A 23,073-nucleotide genomic window follows, 5' to 3' on the forward strand; every position below is an offset into this window, starting at 1 on the left:
CCACATTTATTTATAGATTCTAAACAATTCAAATAAAAATCCTAATAGGACAAGCAAATTCTAAAAATTTATATGAAAGGACAAAGATCCAAGAGCATCTAAACACTTCTGGAGAATTAAGATATGAATCTGGGGATGAAGGGATGGGCAGTTTCTCTATCAAAAGTTAAGACCTATTGAAAGGTAGATAAGTATAGTATCAATGTAGGCATAGACAAACAGACCAGCAGAACAGTGTAAATAATCTATAAACAGACTATTGCATATAGAAATTTTATTTATTATAGGGCTGCCATTGCAGATTGGGGGAAAATGAGAAGACATTCAACAAATGATGCTGTGACAAGTGCTTATCCATATGGAAAAAACTGAAATTAAATTTCTTCCTTATCCTACTACAGAGAAATCAATTTTAGGTGATTAAAGATTTAGAAATGATAAGCAAAACTATAAAACTTTTAGAAAAAGATATAGGAGATCTTTAAAAATATGAGTTAGGGAGTAATTTTTTAAAGATGACACAGAAAGTAGAAACTATAAAGGAAATGGTTAATTAAATCAATTATATGCCAAAATTAAGGGTTTCTGTTTATCAAACTGCAACATAAAGAAAGTGAAACTAACAAGTCATAAACTGGAGTAAGATATTTGCAACATAGCAATCGATGAAAAATCATCACCAAGAACATACAAACACTTTCACAATCAATATCAGAGGAAGAAACAATTCAACAGAAAATACAGAAAATATATGAATAGGCATTTTTATCCAAGAGAAAACACAAAAGCCCAATAAACATAAGAAAAGATGATGAACACCATTTGTAATCAAGAAATGATATGCCATTTTCTACCCACCAGAATGAGAATTTGAAAGCTTGAAATACAAGTTTAATGAGGATGTATATATAGTAGGGGAAACTCTTTTATACTGTTAGTATGTGTATAAATTTGTAAAACCACTTAGGAAAATATTTTTGTGTTATTTAGTTAAGTTAAATATGTGCCCACCTAGGTATGTAGTCTAGTCTAGAGAAATTCTTGCATACGTGCAGCAGGAAATATATACAAGGATTGTGTTAGTTACAAAAAGCTGGAAACAACTCATATGTCCATTGACATGGAAAATCTCAAATCTCCATGGATAGCTACTATAGACTGTAGCATATTTATACAATGGAATGATTTACAACAGTGAAAATAAATGAACAATAGCTTCATGCATCAACTTGGCTGACTCTAATGAGTATAAGGTATAAAAAGCAAACCACAGAGAAGGATATGTGTAATATGATTCATTTATATAAAGTTCACAAAGTGAAAAACTAAACAATATAGTTGAGAGATACACACATATGTAGCAAAACTAGAAGGAATGGTAAGTGTTTGTTTAGAGTGGTGGTTCTTCTGGGGGCTGGAGCGTGCAGGGCGGTTTAGTCATTGGAGATTGGTCATATTCTGTTTTTTAAGCACACAAGGGTGCTTGAATCATTGCTGGTATTTATACCTGCTAAATATGTTAGAAATCTTCTTCTAAATGGTTTTATGTTTAATAAAAACAATATGTAATATAGAATACTTTTACATTCTGGGCCACAGAAAGAGAGATGATACATTAAAAACAGCTATCAGGGAAAGATGCAGAGAAAGGGGAATCCTCAACACTGCTGGTGGGAATGCAAACTGGTGCAGACACTGTGGAAAACAGTGTGGAGATTCCTCAAAAATAGAACTACCCTACAATCCAGCTATTGTTCTACTAGGTATTTACCCAAAGGATACAAAAATACTGATTCGAAGGGGCACATGCACCCCTATATGTACAGCAGCATTATTAACAATAGCCAAACTATGGAAAGAGCTCAAGTGTTCATCAACTGATGAATGGATAAAGAAGATATGGTATATATACAATGGAATATTACTTAGCCATAAAAAAGAACAAAATCTTGCCATTTCCAACTCACTGGATGGAGCTAGAGAGTGTTATGCTACATGAAATAAATCAGTTAGAGAAAGACTAATACCGTATGATTTCACTCATATGTGGAATTTAAGAAACAGAAGAATCTCACAGGGGGAAAAAGAGAGGCAAACCAAGAAACAGACTCTTAACTACAGGGAAAAAACTGATGGTCACCAGAAAGGAGGTGGGGGGAGGAATGGGTGAAATACATGATGGGGATTAAGGAGCGCATTTGTTGTGTTGAGCACTGGGGTGTTGAATGTTACGTACTGAATCGCTAAAGTGTACCCCTGAAACTAATATTACACTGTATGTTAACTAACTGGAATTTAAATAAAAACTAAAAAAAAAAAAAAGATATTGCTTAATATCTTTTTTGCACATTGTTCAGTCTGTCAAGATATTTTAGGTTACCCTGAGGCCCCTTGCAGGTGGACATGTGTCATATGAGTTTCAAGAAGAAGCTTGAAAAAAAGCTTATGCAGTGCAAAAAGGCATATACAATTGTTATACTTCTGTTAAGGTGATGAAGCTAAAAAAATGATGTTCTTTTTTATAATAGAAAGTATGTTTTATGGAAACGGGGAATATGCTACGTTTTATAGAAACAGTAAAATATTTTACCTTTTCTAGAGCAAACTAGGTCTACTTTCAGATTCTCTTTTAACTCGACTCTCAGACTTTATTTATGTGATGATTAGAAGTACTTTCCTTTCCTCCAAATGTCTCTTGATTTCTTAAGATTCCCTGCTTCACCCATAAATTATTTTTATATTCATTATTCTTTGCCTGTGTTTCCTATTTATTTTCAGTTTTTAATTAGATTGTATCCCTAAGAGCTTGGTATCAGAGACACAAAAATTTTCATCAGTTACAAAAATTTTATTCCTCTCAACTTTATTAGATTATTTTACAAACTTAAAAACACTCTTATTTTTTATAACATATCCACTAATGGTTTCTAATAATTTCTTACACTTTTCCTTAAAATTTGAATGTCATTCGTGTTTCTTTTACCACATTAGCCATCTCAAATGACTGAAGAAAAGCAATCAGACATGATGGTTATGTTTCTATTTTCTATTCCCCGTATTTTCTTCATTTACAGATTATGTTTTGTTTCCTCAACTTTTAATACATGAATATTAATTGGTGTTGGAAATCCATCTAGTAATTATTGTCAAAACTTGTTACTCTTCACTTTTTTTTGTTAAAGTGAATATTTCACATAATTATGATCCACATGGTTTTTCTTGGTATTTATTCTCATGGCACTATTTTCCTCAAATTCTATTCCATGATATATCTTACTGTTTAAATTCCTCTCTCTTTCCACAAACTAAAACTTCACTCTTTGCCTTAAAAAAAAAATCATGGCGGCACCTGGGTGGCTCAGTCAGTTAAGGGTCTGACTTTGGTTCAAGTCATGATCTCACAGTTTGAGGGTTCAAGCCCTGCATCGGGCTCTGCACTGACAGTGAGGAGCCTGCTTGGGATTCTCTCTCCCTCTCTCTCTCTGTCCTTTCTCTGCTCATGCTCTCTCTCAAAATAAATAAATAAATAGACTTAAAAAAAATATGGCTACCTCCTGATATGTTTTCAAAACTCTCTCAACAACTCTATAAAGTAGATATCATCTTCCTATTTTATAGGAACTGAGGTTTAACAAAATGAATTGATGTTTCTAAGTTTAATAAGGCAAATATACCATGTTTGCATATTTGGGTGGTTGAGAATAGGGCTGAGGGTTTAGAAACGCTCTAAATAGTCATATTTTTAGTAAATCTTTAGGCCCTTATTTATTTAGTTACTCTTATATGTTTCATATACCGGGTCCTAGAACCTCTCTTTTAAATTAGCATCTGGGGCACCTGGGTGGCTCAGTTGGTTAAGCGTCCGACCTGGGCTCAGGTCATGATCTCACAGTTCATGAGTTCGAGCCCCGTGTCAGGCTCTGTGCTGACAGCTCAGAGCCTGGAGCCTGCTTCAGATTCTGTGTCTCCCTCTCTCTCTGCCTCTCCCCCCACTCATGCTCTGTCTCTCTGTGCCTCTCGAAAATAAAGAAATGTAATAAAAAATTTTAAATTAGCATCTAATTGATCTTCTGAAAAAGAGTTTCTTATCGTCTCTCCTTTATGTAGATTTTGGCTTGTAAATCTGACCCTCAGAAGGAACCATTCATTTTCCCCACTACTTCCTGATCATGGTTTGCTGTTGGTATGTTCTCATACTTTAAGGAAAGCCGTTGACCTTGTACATTATCAGGATTCTTGCCTGATCTGACTCTTATTTCATCAAGTGGAAAAAAATATTTATTTGACAAAAAAAGTAAACACATAATGCTTTCTAAGGAGGAAAAACAAATCTCTTATATGGGAGTACTCATTAATCAATTTCAAAGTCAAATAGTTTAATTTGCCAAGGATTCTCTACTAAGATATTTCTCACTGCTACAGGTGCCCAGAAAGACTGGAGTGAGATCATTCACCTGGGACTCACTTTTGGGATATGTCTACCTATCTTTCACCAGGTTCATGAAAGAACCTCTGAGTGGGAAGGTCACTGGCACTTCTCTTGGATGCCCAGGATATCGCTTGGATGCCTAAGGACATACTTTAAAAATATGTACCCGTGCCACCATTTCTTAGAATCCCCAGTGTGAGAAGGATGCCCGTACACCCGTGCTCCCCACCTCCTCTGGCCCCTACCATACCTGGCTTTCCTGTACTACTAAACAAGCACACACCACCACTGTCCTGCAACTAAGGTGATGTAAAAGACCCAGGAAAAGTCTCAGGTTCAGAGACTAACATCTGGGGCATTAACTAAGAGTTCAAAAGCACTATTATTTACATCCCTAACCCAAAGGCCCAGTAATTCATTAGTTGTTACATGAAATGATTTTCCAGGATCATCTAGCTCTTTCACAAAAGCAATTTTGATTTCAGCAATTCCGCTATGGTGCGTTTAATCTAAGATACCCAGCTATTATCAGATCATTGCCTGGCTTTTTCCTTTATGTTTCTGATCATGAAAAAGGGGGGAAACCTCATCTTTTCCAAACTTATCGGATCATGAAGTGGGTGTATGTTTAGTTTGTGAATAGAGGAAATGATGCATTAAGACTGAAGGTGAGGGAATCATGTTAATGAGGCAAAATATGCCTGAGTGTTTTAAAGGCTGGGAAGAACCTGGTGCTAGCTTCTCTTCTTCTTGAGCTTATTTTTAATAATAGCCCATGAATGTCTAGTCCAGCTACTTTTCTCAGGAGTCTTGGCACTTTACAAGCAAACCATAATCCCCATGGAGTGAAGTCCTGCCTTATAAGCATCACCTGCACAGATAATTAAGATCTGTATATGTATCTGGGTCCCAGTGGTATCAAGGGGGAATTTTATAGTTAGATGAAAAATGGGTCCCTAATGAATTTTACTGTAAAATTTCCAAATTGGTAACCAATATGTTATCCCATTTATGCATTGGTTTAAAATAATGAGACCACTGAGTCATGCAAATGTTGATCAATCCCGGTGCTTGCCAAAGTAATTTAAATGCAACCGTGAATTACAAGTTATTGCCAATTACTGACATGCACAAAAGAAGGTAGAAAACATTACCTTAAATGATTAAAATTTTATAAGAAACATTAAAATAAGATCTGAATTAATTATGTGCTATGATCAACAACAACTACGAAGATACAAAGATTTACCTCATTCTGACAGTAGATAATATGAGCACCTTTGAACTTACATGATAAAGCTGTCCCTCTTCCTGACATGCAGTTTGTCACCATGGACAAATTTTCCCCTGGTGCCATAAGACTCCATGAGTGAGAAAAACTCAAAACATTTGAGTAGCGAATATAATCTGTAAAGAGCAGAAAAAAGCCTTCCATCCATCCCTGCCAAGTTCCCAGCCTTAATTTGAAGATTGGAAATAAAATCAACCAGTAAAATTTTATCCCTGGAATTTCTATGACTCCCAAGTGGCTCCTTTTCTTTGAGAATTAAATGCTAGAAGTATGTATATTATGGTCCCAAATAAACTAACCCTTATTATCTAAAACTGGCCATCATAATTCCTTTTACATAGCTGTACACAGAAGGAATAGTTTGCTCTATAAAACTGGCATGGAAAATTACAAAATATTGCTTATGTTTATAATCTTTGAAAAGAAGGGAAAATATCATTTTCTGAAACCCAGGTAGAGGACTCATTTTTATCACCTGCCAGAAGAAAAGGCATCTTTCATAAAATTTAGCACCTGCCTACAGAATTCTAAATCTGTGTTTACATGGGTTTAAAAACCCCAGGTAAACTGTTGGGACAGGATAGAAATCCCCTTAGAGAGGATCTAAGGGGGATTAACAAAGCCTGAGCCACACACCTCCTATCTTTGCCATACGTGTGTCAGGTCAACTTCCCTCTGGCTCAGTTAGAAGTCCTCGAACTGCAGCTTATATCACATTCACAGGGGAATGAATCACAACACAGACTGGTGACCCCAATCCTAGAGTATCTGATTCAGTGGGTTTGTGGTGGGGCTCAGAATTCGCATTTCTAACATGTTCCCAGGTGATGCTGATGCCAGGGACCACGCTGGCAACTACCACTCTGGCTTGAATTCTCTAAGAAAGAATATTCTTTTCACATAAAAGTACTTCTATATTTAGGCTCCCATGCTTTGGGAGTGCTGTACATATCGAGCAGCCATTTAGACCACTTGTTAAAAAGTGTGGCCACTGTTTGGAAGTCACACAGGCCACCTCTGAAGTCCACTGTGGGGGCGGGTGGGCTATCCTCTCTCATAGGGCTCTGGTGGCTTCGCCCATGGTCCTTGTGTTGTGTTGCTTTTACGTGCACCAGGAAGATTTTGTTTTACTTAACCACTTGTGAGTTGGCTTTGCAATATGTTAAAAAAGTGCCCTTCTGTTTTTAGGGAAGCTGGGAGCCAAGAAACCATGTGGAGGCCTCTCCTAAAACCATATGTGGATGGGGTACACGGAGGCTGGTGTTGGATCAGGGCAGGAGCCGTCAGTCTCCAGAGTCAGCCAAATTCCAGTCAGTTCAAATTCCAACTTGGATACTTCCTAGTTGTCAAAGAATTGTGAAGGGAGGGAGGAACATTGACATGACTTATGTTCTTTCTACTTTTGCACTGTGGATGATTCAGTGACTTGGGAATGAAAATCACAGGAGTGGGCAGTAGGAATAACAGATTCATTCAGTTATCTGGGAGCAAGTGGTTGGTGCAGCTCTGCACAAGAACCGGAAGTGCCAGAAGCCAAGGACCACAGCTCTTCTGTATTAATTTAAAGGGCAAGGAGGGAAAGCAAGAATGAATTCCAGATGTTATTTATAATAACTAACCTTTTATGTGCTTACTAATGGCCATTTTACAGAAAGAGAGGGAGAGAGAAAAAGAGAGACACAGACTAATATTCTACATTGTTATCAAGGGGTTTTTTTGTACCTTTAGATGAATAGTCAGTTACCCATCAATCAGATGCCTCAAAATCACCATTACATGAAAAAATCCACCTCAACTTACACTCTAATTGGAAAATTTCTAACTGCCATCATTTTTAAGGACAACACGTATCTAAGAAGTCTAGTCCTCCTCTTTCCAATATCGAAGCCAAAAGACCAGTCAACACAAAGGAAGTATTTCCAAAGAAACACAGAACCATTTGATTAATAAACCTGGAGGAAAAAAATAGCATAAAACAAATAAAAAAATTTCAAAAGATTTATTCCAAATGAAAACTAAACCAAGCCATAGAAAAAATTATGGATCCATGTTTCCATTTCAAACTATTTCTTAGCTTACTTTGTACATTTTCTTTAGCTCGCTCTTTAGAGAAACTATATATATAAAGCACTGCAATGAGATCTGCCAGTTGGAAGGGTGTAAGCAGGAGAATGAGAGCTAATATGATTCTTGAATCACGTTTGACCAAACCTTCAGGAAACTGAGTCATGCAATGGAAAGAAGGCAAAGCCCATGCTGAGACTGTTTGCTTAATCACATTGAGTCAGCATTCCGATACCACTGTGGGGTCTTTCAGTATTAAGCAATTCTATAAAAAGAGACTGTTCTTACCCTCATCCTTCCGTTTCTTATTGCTGGCCCATCTTCCGCCAATCTCAACACGTACAAATCCATTTTGTATTCCCTTCCTCCACGAATGCTGAATCCAAACCCTTTGGCGCCCTTCTCCATGTCCACAGTGAAATAATCAAAATCCTGTAGAGTTGGCGAGAGAATGGAATAAACAGGTGTTTGATATCAGAGGAGCTTCTGTGGTCAGTCTCTCTGTTCTTCTCCCTTACAGTTAATGTGTCCCAAATGACATGATATTGTGAGAACAAGTAATCTCACTTCGCAATCTAGCAAAATGAGAGACAAAATTCCAAAAGTTCAAGCAGATCTGAATGCAGTTTCCTTGGTCATTAAAAGAACTACTGTGTAGCTTGATTACTTTGGTATCCATGTTTACTTGGCAAACAAAATGACTGCATATAGGTCTGAGCGATACTATCACTCCTTTGTGTTTCCTCATTCACTGCTGTTGGGCACCATAAATAAATGTATCAGAGTCGTGTGTGTCTGTGTCTCTGTGTGTGCATGTGTGTCTGTGTGTGCACATGTGTGTACGTGTATCTCTGTGTGTACACGTGTGTATGTGTGTCTATATGTGTGTCTCTGTGTATACGTGTGTGTTTGTGTGTGTCTGTGTGTACATTTGTATCTGTGTGTATACGTGTCTGTGTGTACATGTGTGTCTGTGTATATGTGTGTATGTGTGTGTACATGTGTGTCTCTGTGTACATATGTGTGTCTGTGTGTATCTATATGTATGTGTGTGCACGTGTGTGTCTATATGTGTGTCTCTGTGTGTACGTGTGTGTACATGTATGTACATTTGTATCTCTGTGTGTGTACATGTGTCTGTGTGTACATGTGTATTTGTGTGTACACGTGTGTCTGTGTGTACATGTGTCTGTGTGTATGTGTGCATGTATGTCTGTGTGTACGTGTGTATATGCGTGTCTGTGTGTACATGTCTGTATGTGTGTCTGTGTGTATGTGTGTGTATACGTGTGTGTCTGTGTGTATGTGTGTGTACATGTGTGTCTATGTGTACATGTTTGTACATGTGTGTCAATGTGCCTGTGTTTGTGTCTGTGCGTACATGTGTGTCTCTATGTGTACATGTGTGTCTGTGTGTGTACGTGTGTATCTGTGTGTCTGTCTGTGTGTGTATATGGGTGTCTCTGTGTGTATCTGTGTGTAGGTGTGTGTGTATGTACGTGTGTCAATTATAGGTTTGCCCATTAGGAAAATGAAATTTAATGGGGTCCTGGGGGTACCTGGGGCTGCCTGTAGTCTGCCAGAGGGTACTGCCTGGTGTCAGGGGAGTGCTGCCTGTAGTCCAGCAGGGGAGGCTGCCTGTAGTCCAAGGGTGGGGGTTGCTGGTAGTCCCCTCCTGGGGGCTGCCTGTAGTCCAGCGGTGGCTGCCTGTAGTCTGTGAATGGAGGCTGTCGGATGTCTGGTTTCACATCTTGCCTCGCTTTCACTTCCGACCTGTAACTAAATAAATGGACATGGGATTTGTTTTGAGGTCTCAGCATTCTAAGGAGATTAGAATGATCACATGACCTCTAGGCACATGCGGGCCACACTTCCTAGAGGTCCTTTTGCATGTTCAGGAATTTGAGAAAATCATAGATGATAAGCACTATTTTAAAATCTTTGACAAATGCCATATTGTCTACTTTTCATTTGGCTCCTTGAGAAATCAAGGTAAACATGATGGCCCAACCAGAACTTTGTGGAAAAGGACTTATGGATATCCCTCTTTGACTTTGGCTATTTACAAACTTGTACAACTGTAGCAAATCTAGGGAGTTAAACTATACATCCGAAACTATACATCCCAAAATATCAGTTTGTCTCAACACCAGTAAACCAACTCTCTCAACCACTCTCTCTCGCCCACACACTATTCATTACTTTATGAAAGCACAACCAAAGTAATCTCTAAATACTTTATAAATATATAATTAAAGGCAATATTTTAACCTGCTAGGTTTGGTCTTTTTGAGTATCTTACAGAGGTTAAAGGAGTGATAGCAAAGCATAATCATGAGCCGTAAGTCAAGGAGAAAGTCACTGGGTCATTGCTAAGGTAGAAACATATTATATAGTTTTAATACTAGACTATAACTATCAGATTAGTATCAGATGCTATTATCAGATACTCTCATGGCCGTAAGATAAAAGGGAAGGCAAAAATGTGTATGTGCAACGTTTGTCTCTTTCTTGTTTCTAGATGTTATACTTACAGTAGCCTTCCACCCCATCCATGGGGGTTACATTTCTAGACCTCAGTGGTTGTCTAAAACTGCAGACAGTCCTGAACCCTATATACACTATGCTTTTTCCTATACCACAAACCTATGAGAAAGTTTAATTTATAAATTAGGCACAGTGAGAGATTAACCTAGCACTGGGCTCGATCTCACAACCGTGAGAACATGACCTAAGCCAAAATCAAGAGTGGGACGCTTAACCAACTGAGTCACCCAGGAGCCCCACTACTATTTTTAAAAATCACTCACCTGAACAACTGCCATTAGTGCAATCTAATATTTGGTGAGGATACACTAAAAATGTACAGTAATAGATGTATTTATTTGGAGTGTTTGAAAGGATGTTATTTTAATCAACACTTTGAGCAGGTCCCATTTGTTACTTAAATGGGAAGTAAGTGCAGAAATGACACATTCCTCTTGTGAACTGCAGAATTTAGGCTTTGTTTCCTACCTCAGCAAGTTGTCCACTCACCTACTGGAATTGTGAATACTGAGAACAGAATTATTTAAATATGCTTCGAATAAGATGCTTAACCACACAAATGAATGAATTAAACAAAAGAACTGAACTGGCTGCCATTCGTTGGCATGTGTTGATTCCTTCCTAGAAACTGTTTGGTAGATTAGATGTCAAGTTGCTTTGAGTTACAACACAAGTCACTTTATTTTCGTGATCTGTGTGGTAGTGGTATGCGATATCCATTATGTGCCCCATTTCCAACCAGATGTGTCACGAGGTATAGCCAAAGAGGGTGAAATGTAAAGTCTCCCCAAAGATTACACAACAGCCTAGAATAGGAACCGTTAAAATGCAACAGCTGTCATCCAAGCCTACCTTCTGGCATTCAGACTGCATTTGAACCAGTGCTGTCTGTCAGGATTTTACATTGAACTGTACATTGAAGAGTCTTTAATGAGGAAAATATACTTAAGTTTTTATGAGTGTTGCTAACTGTTCAGTGAATGATACAGCGGCTTGGGCAAAAACTATGTTGCTTTGTTTCACAAACGAATTTGTGAAATACGTTAAGGAAAACTCAGTATTATTTAAAAAAATACAGCCTCTTTAAAATTCCTTCACTCATGAAAGAAAGTAATCAGTATAACTCTTTGTTGCTATTAATTCCACTATTAAAGAGACTGTAAAGATAAAAACAACAACAACAACAACAACAACAACAACAACCAGATTTCTAGTGATAAAATCTAGCAGAATTTTATGGTATGAACAAGTTCCAGAACCAAGAAACAATGCCCATGTGGTACAGGATCTTGTAGTGGGCTTTTGTCTCATGTGGACCTTTTAAGAATTCCTTCCAGCTTAAACATCTAGGGTTCAAAGTATGTAAAAAAAGAAGTAAATTTCCAGTGTTTTTCTACTGACTTTGCTGTTTAAAATGCAGTCAAGGGGCACCTGGGTGGCTCAGTTGGTTAAGCATCCAACTTCGGCTCAGGTCATGATCTCACAGTTTATGGGTTTGAACCCCGTGTCAGGCTTTGTGCTGACAGCTCAGAGCCTGGAGCCTGCTTAGGATTCTGTGTTTCCCTCTCTCTCTGCTGCTCCTCCCCTCATGCTTTGTGTCTCTCTCTCTCTCTCTCTCAGAAATAAATAAGCATTAAAAAATTAAAAATAAGTAAATAAAATGCAGTCAAATATTAATTTCCCTTGCTGGGGAAGGTGAGCTCTGCTATTTATACTTAGTTTTGAAATATATTATATAATGGTTCTTTTGTTGTTTCCAATGAATGCTTCTCCTTGAATACTGTTTTGCTTATGTCCATATTAAAACAATTTTGTTTCCAGAGTATATATCAAAAGGTTGTTAAGGGATAGAGACATAAGTAGAGGTGTGCAGGGTGTCAGTAGGAAGCCAAAGTGAAAGTAAATAAGACAGGATAAAATATTCAGTCATTTTAATTCATAAAATAAAAATGTGGAAGCAGATCGTCATTTAATTTTATCCCATTTTAACATGGAAACTGGCTCAGTTTGACATGGAGTTAGGTGGGCATTTCTTGTATAGGTGAACCACTAGAAAATGCGTACGGGGTATTTGGCATAAAAGCTGTCTTGGAGACATCTCTAGCCTCATCTAGAGAAAGACAAAGAGCTCTTGATACCATGACCATGTTTAAATGAAGCTAGGAAAATGATCTGGTATCTGTAGAATTATTAATCTCTTCATTCATATGTAAAAGAGCCAGTTAAGCCAGGAAACCCCAGTGCCAAGGAAGGGCTCTCTGAAAGCAGGCACTTGCCAGGCTTTTAATATGAGTGCAGCAAAGTTCACTGGGAAAATTTGTTGGTGATTTATACAAATTTGAATCAGGTCAATTGGTTAATCCCAGAGTTGGGAAATATTTTATTCCATGAAGTCAGGACAAAAAGACATTCCAAAGACTGTTGCTTCTCTGGTCAGGGCCAACGAGTTCCAGTTGTGGGCTAGTAGCAGTTGAAGCATGATAGTGGCCTTGCCCAAATGTTATTCTCCCCACTGAATTATAACACGACAGGGATGAGATTACCCACCCCGAAGCCAGAAGCAAGAGCCCATGTCTGGGGGAGTCTGACTCTGGAAAGGTGAGATAGAACTGTGGCTGGGAGATTAATAGACGGAGGCAGAGCCATAAGAGGAGTCTGAGGCTGGCCCAGGAATTGCATGTGCTCAGCCCCTTCCTCTTGAGTCCGAAATGAATCCTGGGGGGAAAGCCAGTGTGATCTGTTAAAACAGCTCATGGCGAAAGCAAACACATCAGTGGCTTATTACTGAGATACCCAGGCTTACTCCTCTTACGGGTTGTCAAATTCTTACCCCCCTATCGTTTGCTTTATGGTCTTTAGTCTTTTTTCTTCCGTGGAATATATTAAAACCATAAACAGCTGAGGATAACAGACATTTACTTTTCTGTGAAAGCAAATGGGGGAACTCCTGAGAAGAACAGGGCTTTATGGAAATAGCACCTGTGGCACAGGGAAAATATTTGCTTTGCAACTGCGTGAGTGATGGACCTACAGAGTTCTGGGACTTGGAAACTGAGTCTCACTTCATCTTTCCCAACATATGAGGCGGGAGCTAGGAAGCAGATGTTCAGAAAACATTAGAATTATGGAAAAGACCGGTGAGGGTTTTGTACACAGAGATGTTCCTGTGGGTTGTTCTGTTTTTCTCCTTCAAAAGAGGGAAAACAGCATGGGAACATGTCTTCATCTCTTTCCTTTATGGCTCAACCTAACGCAGGCTCCCTGTTACACACAAGTTCATTGTAAGAAGACAATGCTGTTTTTACATGACATCCTTTTTTCTGGAAATTCGAAGTGTCTTATTCATATTAGTTTATGATATGAAATGGAAGAACCTCATTAGATCATGGGTAGGGGGATATAGGCAAAATGCAGTAAAAAATGCTAATGTTTATTACTGCTTACAAGTTTTGCCACACTTCCCTCTCTCCACACCACCACTGTTCTCTGAGCCACCACCTTCATTGATCCAAGGATATCAGCAACCATCTCTAATTTCTTAATCTACATCCAACCCTCACCAGCTCCCAGTCAGCTCTCTGTGTGGCCCACTGGGCGGCCTTGAAAAGGAAATCCAGTGATGTCAGTCTTCAGCGTAAAACCTTCCAATGACTTGTCATTACACTGAAGCTCAAAATCTTTGGTGTGCCTGGTGGTTCATTCGGTTGAGCATCCAACTTCGGCCCGGGTCATGATCTCGTGTTTGTGGGTTCGAGCCCTGAGTCGGGCTCTGTGCTGACAGCTCAGAGCCTGGAGCCTGCTTGGATTCTGTGTCTCCCTCTCTCTCTGCCCCTCCCCTGCTTGCTCTCTGTGTCTCTTTATCTCTCAAAAAATAAAATAAAACATTAAAAAAATTTAAAAAAAATCTTTAACATGCTTACAGGCCCCAAAGTGGATCCCTATCACTCTCATTGCTACATCTTGAACCATGCTGCCTGACCTCTTCCCTCACTACACTGACCTTATTTATTTCCATGCCTTTCAAGTTGCATGCTCCCTCCTGCCAAAGGGTCTACATCTATGTTCTTCAGTTTGGAGTCTCTTCAGTGTGGTCTTCATCTAGTTAATCCCTACTGATCATCTACTGATCATCTACCTACTAACTGCTCATCATTTCTTGAGGAAAGGTTCTCTTTTTGTGAAGAACAGACTCCTGTATTTGCTAATAAAACCGCATGTGTGACACCCACAGAATCTCTAAATCACAGAAAGGAGCACCTGGCAAATTCTACTTTATGAAACTTTCTCTTCCGTGTCCTGTTGTGTCCTGTCCCAAACTCTCCCTCTCCCCACCTCCCTCACCTCTCAGCATCAGAAAAACCAGGGGAAACTTTACCTATTTTCATGTCCTTGCAGCTGAAGTGGCTGAGGAGGAGCTGGTTGGGCAACAGGGCTGTTGGGAGTGGCTGGGCTCGGCTGGGCCAGAGGACTCTGCTGGGCCATGGGGCTCTGCTTCTCTGAGCTGGGTGCTGATGCTGGGCTGCTGAGCTCTGCAAAGGGGAGCCAAAGTGGCAGGTGCAGTCAGGTTGGCATCTGATAAAGGGCAAGAGGTGGCCAGAGGTGGTAACTCTTTGCCTCCTCAGATGACTCAAGGCTTCAGTTTTCTCAGTTTCTGTTAGGCTTTAAGACAGCAGGTTAAACTTATCAATTATCCAATCAAGTTCCAATACCATTCACAGAATTAGTATTATTTCATGAATTACAAGTGTTGCTGAACAAAGTTAAACAGAGTCTCTTGTCATTTTCCTAGCAGAAAAGATTACAATAAAAAAAACCCTGTTAAGACAATGAAAAAATAATCCAGAGGAGTAAGCTCTAAAACATATTCTATTTTTCCAGTGCTGCCCACTGAGAGAAAACATTTGAGCTGCTACTTTTTGGTTGTAAAGACAAATCCTACCAGTATTCCCAAGTTTGGACAAGGAAGTAACCATAATAGAAATAAATGCTTTTCATAATATTCTCTCTAGCTCCTTGTTGGTTTTATTGCTCAATCACCCCCTGTACTCCATGGTTTTTCAGAAAGAAAAAGAACATTGGACAGAAGAATGTTCATAAAATTGTTCTTTGTTAACATAGCTTCTTGGATTTTCCTGTAATAGCATTACCGTCTCAACTGAAATTATCTGTATACGATGCAATACAAATAAGACAGACATATTTCAGACTGGGGAAAACTGAAAAGCGAGTCAGATTTTTAGTGAGCAATCTTGCTTAGAGTTCATTTGAATATTTTACACATAATGATGTCTGCAAGTAACAGGTTAAAAACACCGCGTCATTTTCTGTTCTGTTCTTTGTATTTGGTTGGGTGATAAAAGGGAGGTGATCTATTCTTTATTAAGCCATTCTTCCCCTTTCTTGTCTGGCAGCCCAGATTTTGAAAAATTCTTTCCACTTGCGGGCTTTCTCATCTTCAGCACTGTTGACATTTTGGGCAAGACAATTCTTTGCTGGGGGGGGGGGGGGCTGTCCTGTGCATTGTTGGATGGCTGGCGGTATCCTTGCCCTCTACCCGCTAGATGCCGGTAGCATTCCCATCCTAATTGTGACAGTCAAAAACGTTGTCAGACCTTGCTGAACATCCCCCAGGGGGACAAAATCACCTCAGTTGAGAACCACTGTTTTATATGGAAAGTCAGGTGACTGTTTAGTGCCTGCTTGCCAGATAGCCCCAAGACGGAATCAGGAGACTGAGGAAAACAGAGGGGACCAAGGTGAGTGGACCTATCACTCTCCATGTGGTATTCTACACTCCACTCACAGGTGAGCTCTGGGGACTGAAATCTCGAGCATCATTCATGAGTCAGCAGCTACAAACCAGTAATGAACCAGTGTCTGGAAATGGTGACTTTATGGTGAACTGGTTCTTAGATCCTTGTGGCCCTCAAGGCATGGCAATAAGCTGTAACTCACTACTCTTCAAGCCTCAGGGGGGAGTCCTTATACAGAGAAATTCAAAAGATTAAGTGGGAATTTAAAATTCTTATCAGATGCAACGTTTTCTAAATGAGCTCTCTTTATACCACAAAACTTCCTCAAGCTTTTCAAAATCAATCTGACTTTGAAGAATCCTCCAGAGCTTAACTGTTAACATGAATACACTTTTTTTTTCCTGCTTCAGATTTGTAACTCTATCATCTCTGTCGAATGGGTTCTGGTTTAATATAAGCATAAAAACAGTACTCCCCAGACCACAGGGAATGATTGAATAACCCAGTGTCTTGAGATTCACACTATTTATCTATAATGTCACACAGCTTGATCTCTGAATGAAACTGGTACTAAGTAAACAGGATATGGGTTGCAAGAGAGAGTGGATTTCTGCAAAAGTAGAAATAGGAATCAACCTCAGGCGCTCTGGCACCACTTTGATGGCGGCCAGGCTCAGGCACTCACCCTCCTGAGGGATGATGCGGAGGGTGACACTAAGACCAGCATCCTTGATGAGCTTCACAATGTCTGCATGAGGCATGTTGATGATGGACTGGCCGTTCACTGCTAAGATCCGGTCTCCCACTTTCAGTTTTGCACAGCGGTCTGCAGGACTCCCATCGATGATGCGGCCGATTTTATGGGGCACAGCTAAAACAATCCCCAACAGAATCAGATATCAGGAGTGTTCCCAGCACTGTTCTTTTTTTTTTTTTTTAATATTTTTATTTATTTTTGAGAAAGCACAAGTGGGGGAGGGTTAGGAGGAGGGAGACAGAGGATCTGAAGTGGGCTTGGAGCTGACTGAAATGAGCCCGGTGTGGGGCTTGAACTCACCAATCGTGAGTTCGTGACCTGAGCCAAAGTTGGAAGCTTCACCAACTGAGGCCCCTAGGGCCCCCCCCGCCCCCCCGCAGCACTGTTCTATCTTTGAGTCCAGCCCCACAGAAAAAAATGCGATGTCAGAATTCTTTTTTCCATCAGTAAATTTGCCTTTTGAAATCATAATCATGCCTATTAAGTGTGGTCCTGTGCATTCCACTGAGATCAGAATTTCTAAATTCAAGTTCTGTGCAATGACAGACCAATTCCAAACACATGGACCAGGGGTCCTCAAATTCTGGTGTATCATAATCACTCTAGGATTAAAAATACAGCTCTTTGGGCCTTAACCTGACCTTGTGCATCAAAATGTCCAGGAGCAGGTGAGAATCACAATTTTTTTTTTTTTGAGAATCACAATTTTTTAAGAAGCTCCTCAAGACATTCTAATACACACAAAATTTTGAGAACCACAGGCATACGTTATTGTGAGACCATACTGTAGAGATAATAATACAGTTTCAGAAGGATACAATAAATGTCAAGAATTCAATTTCTACCCTTGTCTATTTTGCCGAGAGAAGAGATCAGGGAAGGAGAGAAATCTATATTAACATGGCTGTCACAGCAGGTGAAGAAGCTATGCTCAACTTCCTATCATCCACTAATCTTCGGTTTCAAGGTTGATGCAGGTTTCAAATCTTACCTCTTCTTTCTGATTTAACTTATAAGTGGTACTGATAATTTATTAAGTGATGCATAATATATTGCATCAAATCTAAGATGCCATTATGACAAACTTCTGTTTTAGGTATCACAAGAAAGAAGGAAAGAAAGAAAGAAAGAAAGAAAGAAAGAAAGAAAGAAAGAAGGAAACTCTGCCAGTTAAACAATGACACTCCATCGACTGTAAGATGCTGTATAATTTTTTAGATATTTAAATTATGAAAACGTGTATTAGAATTGATCAAATATGGCATATGTCTCTTTAAAACAATGAAACCTTATGTATGTATGTATGTATGGAGAGCCAGGTGCATGAGGATAAAGATTTTTTAGCAGGTTGACTTCTATTCAATGTAAGTGTTTGAGTGCCTACCAGGATAACTATTTCTGGGGCCAGATACCACTGGCACACCTCTTCCTTCCCCAAGGAGGTTAGAATCTAGAAACCTGTTCTTTTTCCTTTCACCTTTGTAGGTAGGGAACCCCAGCCAAGAAATCACCTGTCAATTACTCTGTGTTGTTTCTTTCCTCATGGAAGTCAGATACTGATTTATCTGTGTAAAGAGGCAGAGACACTCCACCATTTGTTATGCTTCAGGAGTGTCCGTTCCTTGAACTCTCAATCTTATGTATGTGTTACAGTGAAAGGCAGAACATCAGCTAATAACCACGTAAGGAAGGACAATCAGTGAGTTAATGAACCAGAGCCTTGATCATATTTCCATTGTGACAGGTTATAGATAGCATATGAAAATACTGGCTGAGCCGATGTTTCTGAAGTAAAACTCATGTTGAGTTTTTATTTACAGGCAGTAATCGCTTTAATTAAGAACATCTTAAAGCATACTAAAGATCATCTTAGACTCTCAGGACAATGCACTTATTAAGCAGAAATGTAATAAGAACTCATTCATTTAGTTATTTAAAAAAAGAAGGCATTGCAAATTCTTTGGTCTTCTACATAATTAGAGTGAACATTTGTTCCTGTTTTTGCCCCCTTTCATGTTCAATACTGTCCTTTAACAGTCCATACATGGCACGGTCTCCCTGGTTTCCAATGTGTCTATTGCTATCCATCATGTGATCCTTGGAAAGCTACCTGACCTCTCTGAGTTTGTTTTTCAATAGTAAAATTGGGATAATAATATCCCTGACTTCACAGGAAGGCTCTGAGAAACAAATGGGTTGGCACATGTGAAGTGACTAGAACAGTGCCTGGTGTAAGAACTGATTTATAACTATTAACTTTTCTTTCATTCTCTTTATTACTATTATCTTTTTAATGTTTCTGATATCACTATTGATATGCACGTGTGCTTGTATACAGTTACCAGCTTGAATTCTTCCTACATGGGGTAAACCTGTATTACTGTTAAAACTGAAGAAATGTTTTGCTTATGACACAACAGTATCTCCTAAGTATCAACACTGGAAAACAGCTTCACTTGGGAAAACGAAATGTGTTTTGGGGATTATACAGATGCTAGATGAGGCCAAGCATCCTGTTTGTTTTTCTCTGGTTTTACAAAAAAGATGTTGCATGTCTGTGTAGGAAAATGCCAACTCATAAGTAAGACTTTATTATTTAAAGGGAAATTAGTATAATACAGATGTCCTCATTATCTGCATTGAGCCTTAAACACACACAATTACAACTACATTAAAATATATATAATTTAATCCTTAAGAAATCATGTGAGATACTGGACAGAATTACCATTACATGTTTAGAGTGGAAGAAACCGAGCTACAAAGTCATTAGCAATTGCCCAACTCAGAAAGTCCAAGCAAGATTTAGAATCCCAGTCTGCTTGATTCCAGAGGCTTTGCTCTTAACCACGGCGCTACACTGTACTGTATCTCTTGACTTTGTGGTTCCTTTCCTCCACCCAAGCACTTGTTTCATGGGCACCTGGTACTTTTATTTGGTGAGTGCAGCTTGCCTCTAAATCAGGCAGTCACAAACACTTCACCAGTGGCCCTCATCCAGGGGAGAGTGGAAGGCAGAAACTCTGCTTGAAGCTGGTTCTTTGTGGCAGCTGTCTTTTGACAGGCAGGACATGAGGAAGAAGGGACAGGAAAGGGGAGGAAGGAAGGCAAGGGGGAGGAGAGGAAGGGAGAGGAAAATTGGACAGCTCCTCAGATCCCTTTTGGTTGGGACTTCACATCATGGTGTCATTCCTTTATTTGAAGTCATTTCTTTGGGTATTAGAAATACATTTCAAATTAAATTTAAAAATACACTTTAAAACACATACAGCTGGTATTTGGATGATTGGCTGCTTTGAATTATTCATGCCTATACTCCCCTCCATTACCGTGCATCATTTAGAATCTCCTGGGCATAAAGCCACAAATGTTTCAAAACATAGATTTCACACACACACACACACACACACACACTTTTATGAGCTCAATAACAATAAAAACAAAACAATAAGTTATCATTTGTTAATTTCCAAGCACTGGGCTAAGCACTTATTTTAAATCCTGACAGCAGCAGTGTGAAGTAGCTGTAAAAGTATAATAATCATGTTTAGTTTATTGTTAAGAAAACAAAGAAATGTCAAAGCCAGGATTCAAACCTATGCCTGTGGCTTCAAACCTCAGGGTTACTCCCTCCTTTTTTTGATATATGCCAGGTTGGAAGCAATTTGAATTATGAGAACTGAGGGCATGGCTCAGCTTAGGAACAGCTTAGGAAAGCATGCTGCTTGAGATTTTGAGATGAAAGTTTCATTGTAAACAGATTTATTTGCTTATGATGATAACTCTTAGTTTCAAGGCCATTTTCACTTTACTGTGGCAGACAGAATAACAACTAAACTAAAATAATAAAAACTAAAATGAAATAATGAAAACTGAAATAAATTCTATGGTAGCCACACAGAATGACTGAGTGGCTTACATAAAATGGGAGTGAGTACACAATTTAAAAAGGTGTGCCCATAACTGGAAGCATCTGACATAGTTTTGTTAAAATTGTTTCTATTGGCATGTGCTTTAATAAAAACAGTGCTTGAAACTCTTGGCAGCTGAACACAGCTTCACTTTTTCTTCACCAGCAATTTCCCTACACATGTAAGTACATTGAATGTTGATGTGCAACAACTCACTGACAAGAGGTGGGCTCAGAGAGGATTCTCCCTGAAAACAAGATGCAGTTCCATTTGCTCAGTTAGGAAGTCTACAGAACTAATGACCTAAGTGCTTTCTGTGCATTGCTAATGGAATTACAGAGCATGGAAGAGGCCATGACCTTGGTTTCTATTATTGGGATGAATGGTACTCGTTAATTCTCTGGGAATTGATGACTAAGGTAACTGCTGGAGCACAGTCCATTTAGACAGCATGCCCTCCAGACATCATCTGTCAGGCAGCAGCATAAATCAAGTCTTCAGACCAGTCTTCTTGACACAGTGTGCTTAGGATACACAGGTATTTGGAAAAGTTGCAATATGTCATGAGGCTTTGAACATGCTAACATTTGGGAAGGAGACAATGTATCACTACTTAGACATTTCCCTTTAACTTCAAATCACATAAGCTATGGAAAAAGAAACCCATCTTTTTCCCCTTTATTTCTTTGTGGGGAAAACACCACTATATATTCATATTTTATATTATAAAATTTAGTATTTTCAATTTTATATTTTCCTGTACATGAATTAACCCTTTGATGCCTGCTCAAGCACAGCATCCTTGCTTCAGTAGGGCTATTCAGACACAGTTGGACTGGATCCTAAATTTGTTCTAAAGCCCTGGATTCTTTGGGTCTTTGGCCCCACTACTACAGGAGGCAATGGTCCTCCTCCCTTTTTGCTGTTTGGTTCTCTTCAGGGAGCTTTGTGTGGTCTATCCAGGCTCCTTCAGCCATTGGTTAACCAATGAACTCTTCTTGAGTTCTACCTTAGGTTCATTCCCATAAAGAAGATGACACAGTTGCCTGGATGACTTTTTTTTTTTTTTTTTTTTTTGCTTTGGCAATAGAATCTTCCTGAAATTTCTGGTGATGGATTCTTCCTGAAATTCTCAGCTGCACCTGAGGGAAGGGGTAGTAGTTCCCTCTCCCTCCACTTTTTTTTTTTTTCATGTTTCCTTGTTTTTTATGTGCTTTATTTCAGAAAAGGAAAACTCGTGACTCATATTTACATTTAATTATCTTTTTGTTAATAGATCCACAAAGTGGAATTGTATATGGAAGCGGAGGAAAGCATTAGATAGGGAAAGTGGATTCTGCATCAATCATGTCAAATTTATAAGCAAGAAGTTTCTGAAATGAGTGTGACAATAGTAAATACTTCAAAGGCAATCAATAACATAAACTCTCATTAGCTCACAATTCTATTAATCTGTGAAGGTTAAACAACATGCCATTAGTTTAAGGAGGCAAGGAAAATTAGTTTGGATTTAAAATCTGTGACCTGATATGGAAAGAAGTATGTGTGTGTGTGTGTGTGTGTGTGTGTGTGTGTTCAGTTGGATGATTACAGTTTCTTTTCTTAAAATAATCTGTGACAGGGGCACCTGGGTAGCTCAGTCGGTTAAGCGGCTGACTTTGGCTCAGGTCATGATCTCACGATTCATGAGTTTGAGCCCTCTGTCTGTGCTGACAGCTCAGAGCCTGAAGTCTGCTTTGGATTCTGTGTCTCCCTCTCTTTCTGTCCCTCCCCCGCTCATGCTCTGTCTCTGTCTCTCAAAAATAAATATACATTAAAAAATTTAAAATAATTTGTGACAATGATTTACTGTCTAGTTTCAGAATTGTGGGTTAGAGCAGGGGGATCAGCTACTCCATCAACAACACATTTCTGCATAGCATCATCTTACTAACAGCTCCAGTGCTCGGCACAGTGTGAGAGATAGTAATGAAACAACACATGCTATCTGGCCTTAAGAAACTCACAGCCAAGTTGGGGAGATTCATATACAAATACTTATAACACAAATTGGCAACTCCATGGTAAAGGTAGCGAGGGTACCCTCAACAAGGGTAGAGAGGAGGGGTGAATCATTGGGTTCAGGTGCGGACTCAGAGAGTGGTAAGGAAAAAGGAAGTTCATTCTGGGGAAGAGGGCACATAGTGTCCTAGGCTAAATGGCAGCTCCCTTGCTGAAAAAGTCATGGTGGTACACAGGGACCTATCAAATCCATGGAGGAAGAAGCAAAGAGAGATGTTTTGAAGTTGAGGTCCCTCCTGCCTTCAAAATTCTTGTTTCCC

At 39.2% G+C, this 23,073-nt stretch overlaps 1 protein-coding gene across 12 annotated transcripts in view; it reads right to left on the reverse strand.

Moving 5' to 3' along the window:
* MAGI2 (membrane associated guanylate kinase, WW and PDZ domain containing 2) overlaps positions 1-23,073 on the reverse strand; it is a 1,325,358-nt gene that overhangs the window by 107,156 nt on the left and 1,195,129 nt on the right. For all 12 annotated transcript variants that reach the window (XM_053897620.1, XM_053897618.1, XM_053897619.1 and 9 more), the window contains 4 exons: positions 16,770-16,955; positions 14,707-14,860; positions 9,344-9,563; positions 8,073-8,216 (listed from right to left, as the gene is read on the reverse strand). In XM_053897620.1, the coding sequence (XP_053753595.1) occupies positions 8,073-8,216; positions 9,344-9,563; positions 14,707-14,860; positions 16,770-16,955 (704 nt within the window). The remainder of the gene's footprint in view (positions 1-8,072; positions 8,217-9,343; positions 9,564-14,706; positions 14,861-16,769; positions 16,956-23,073) is intronic.

The sequence above is a fragment of the Panthera pardus genome, unplaced genomic scaffold (assembly GCF_024362965.1).
Source record: "Panthera pardus isolate Hobbes unplaced genomic scaffold, ASM2436296v1 HiC_scaffold_8, whole genome shotgun sequence".
Lineage (NCBI taxonomy): Eukaryota > Metazoa > Chordata > Mammalia > Carnivora > Felidae > Panthera > Panthera pardus.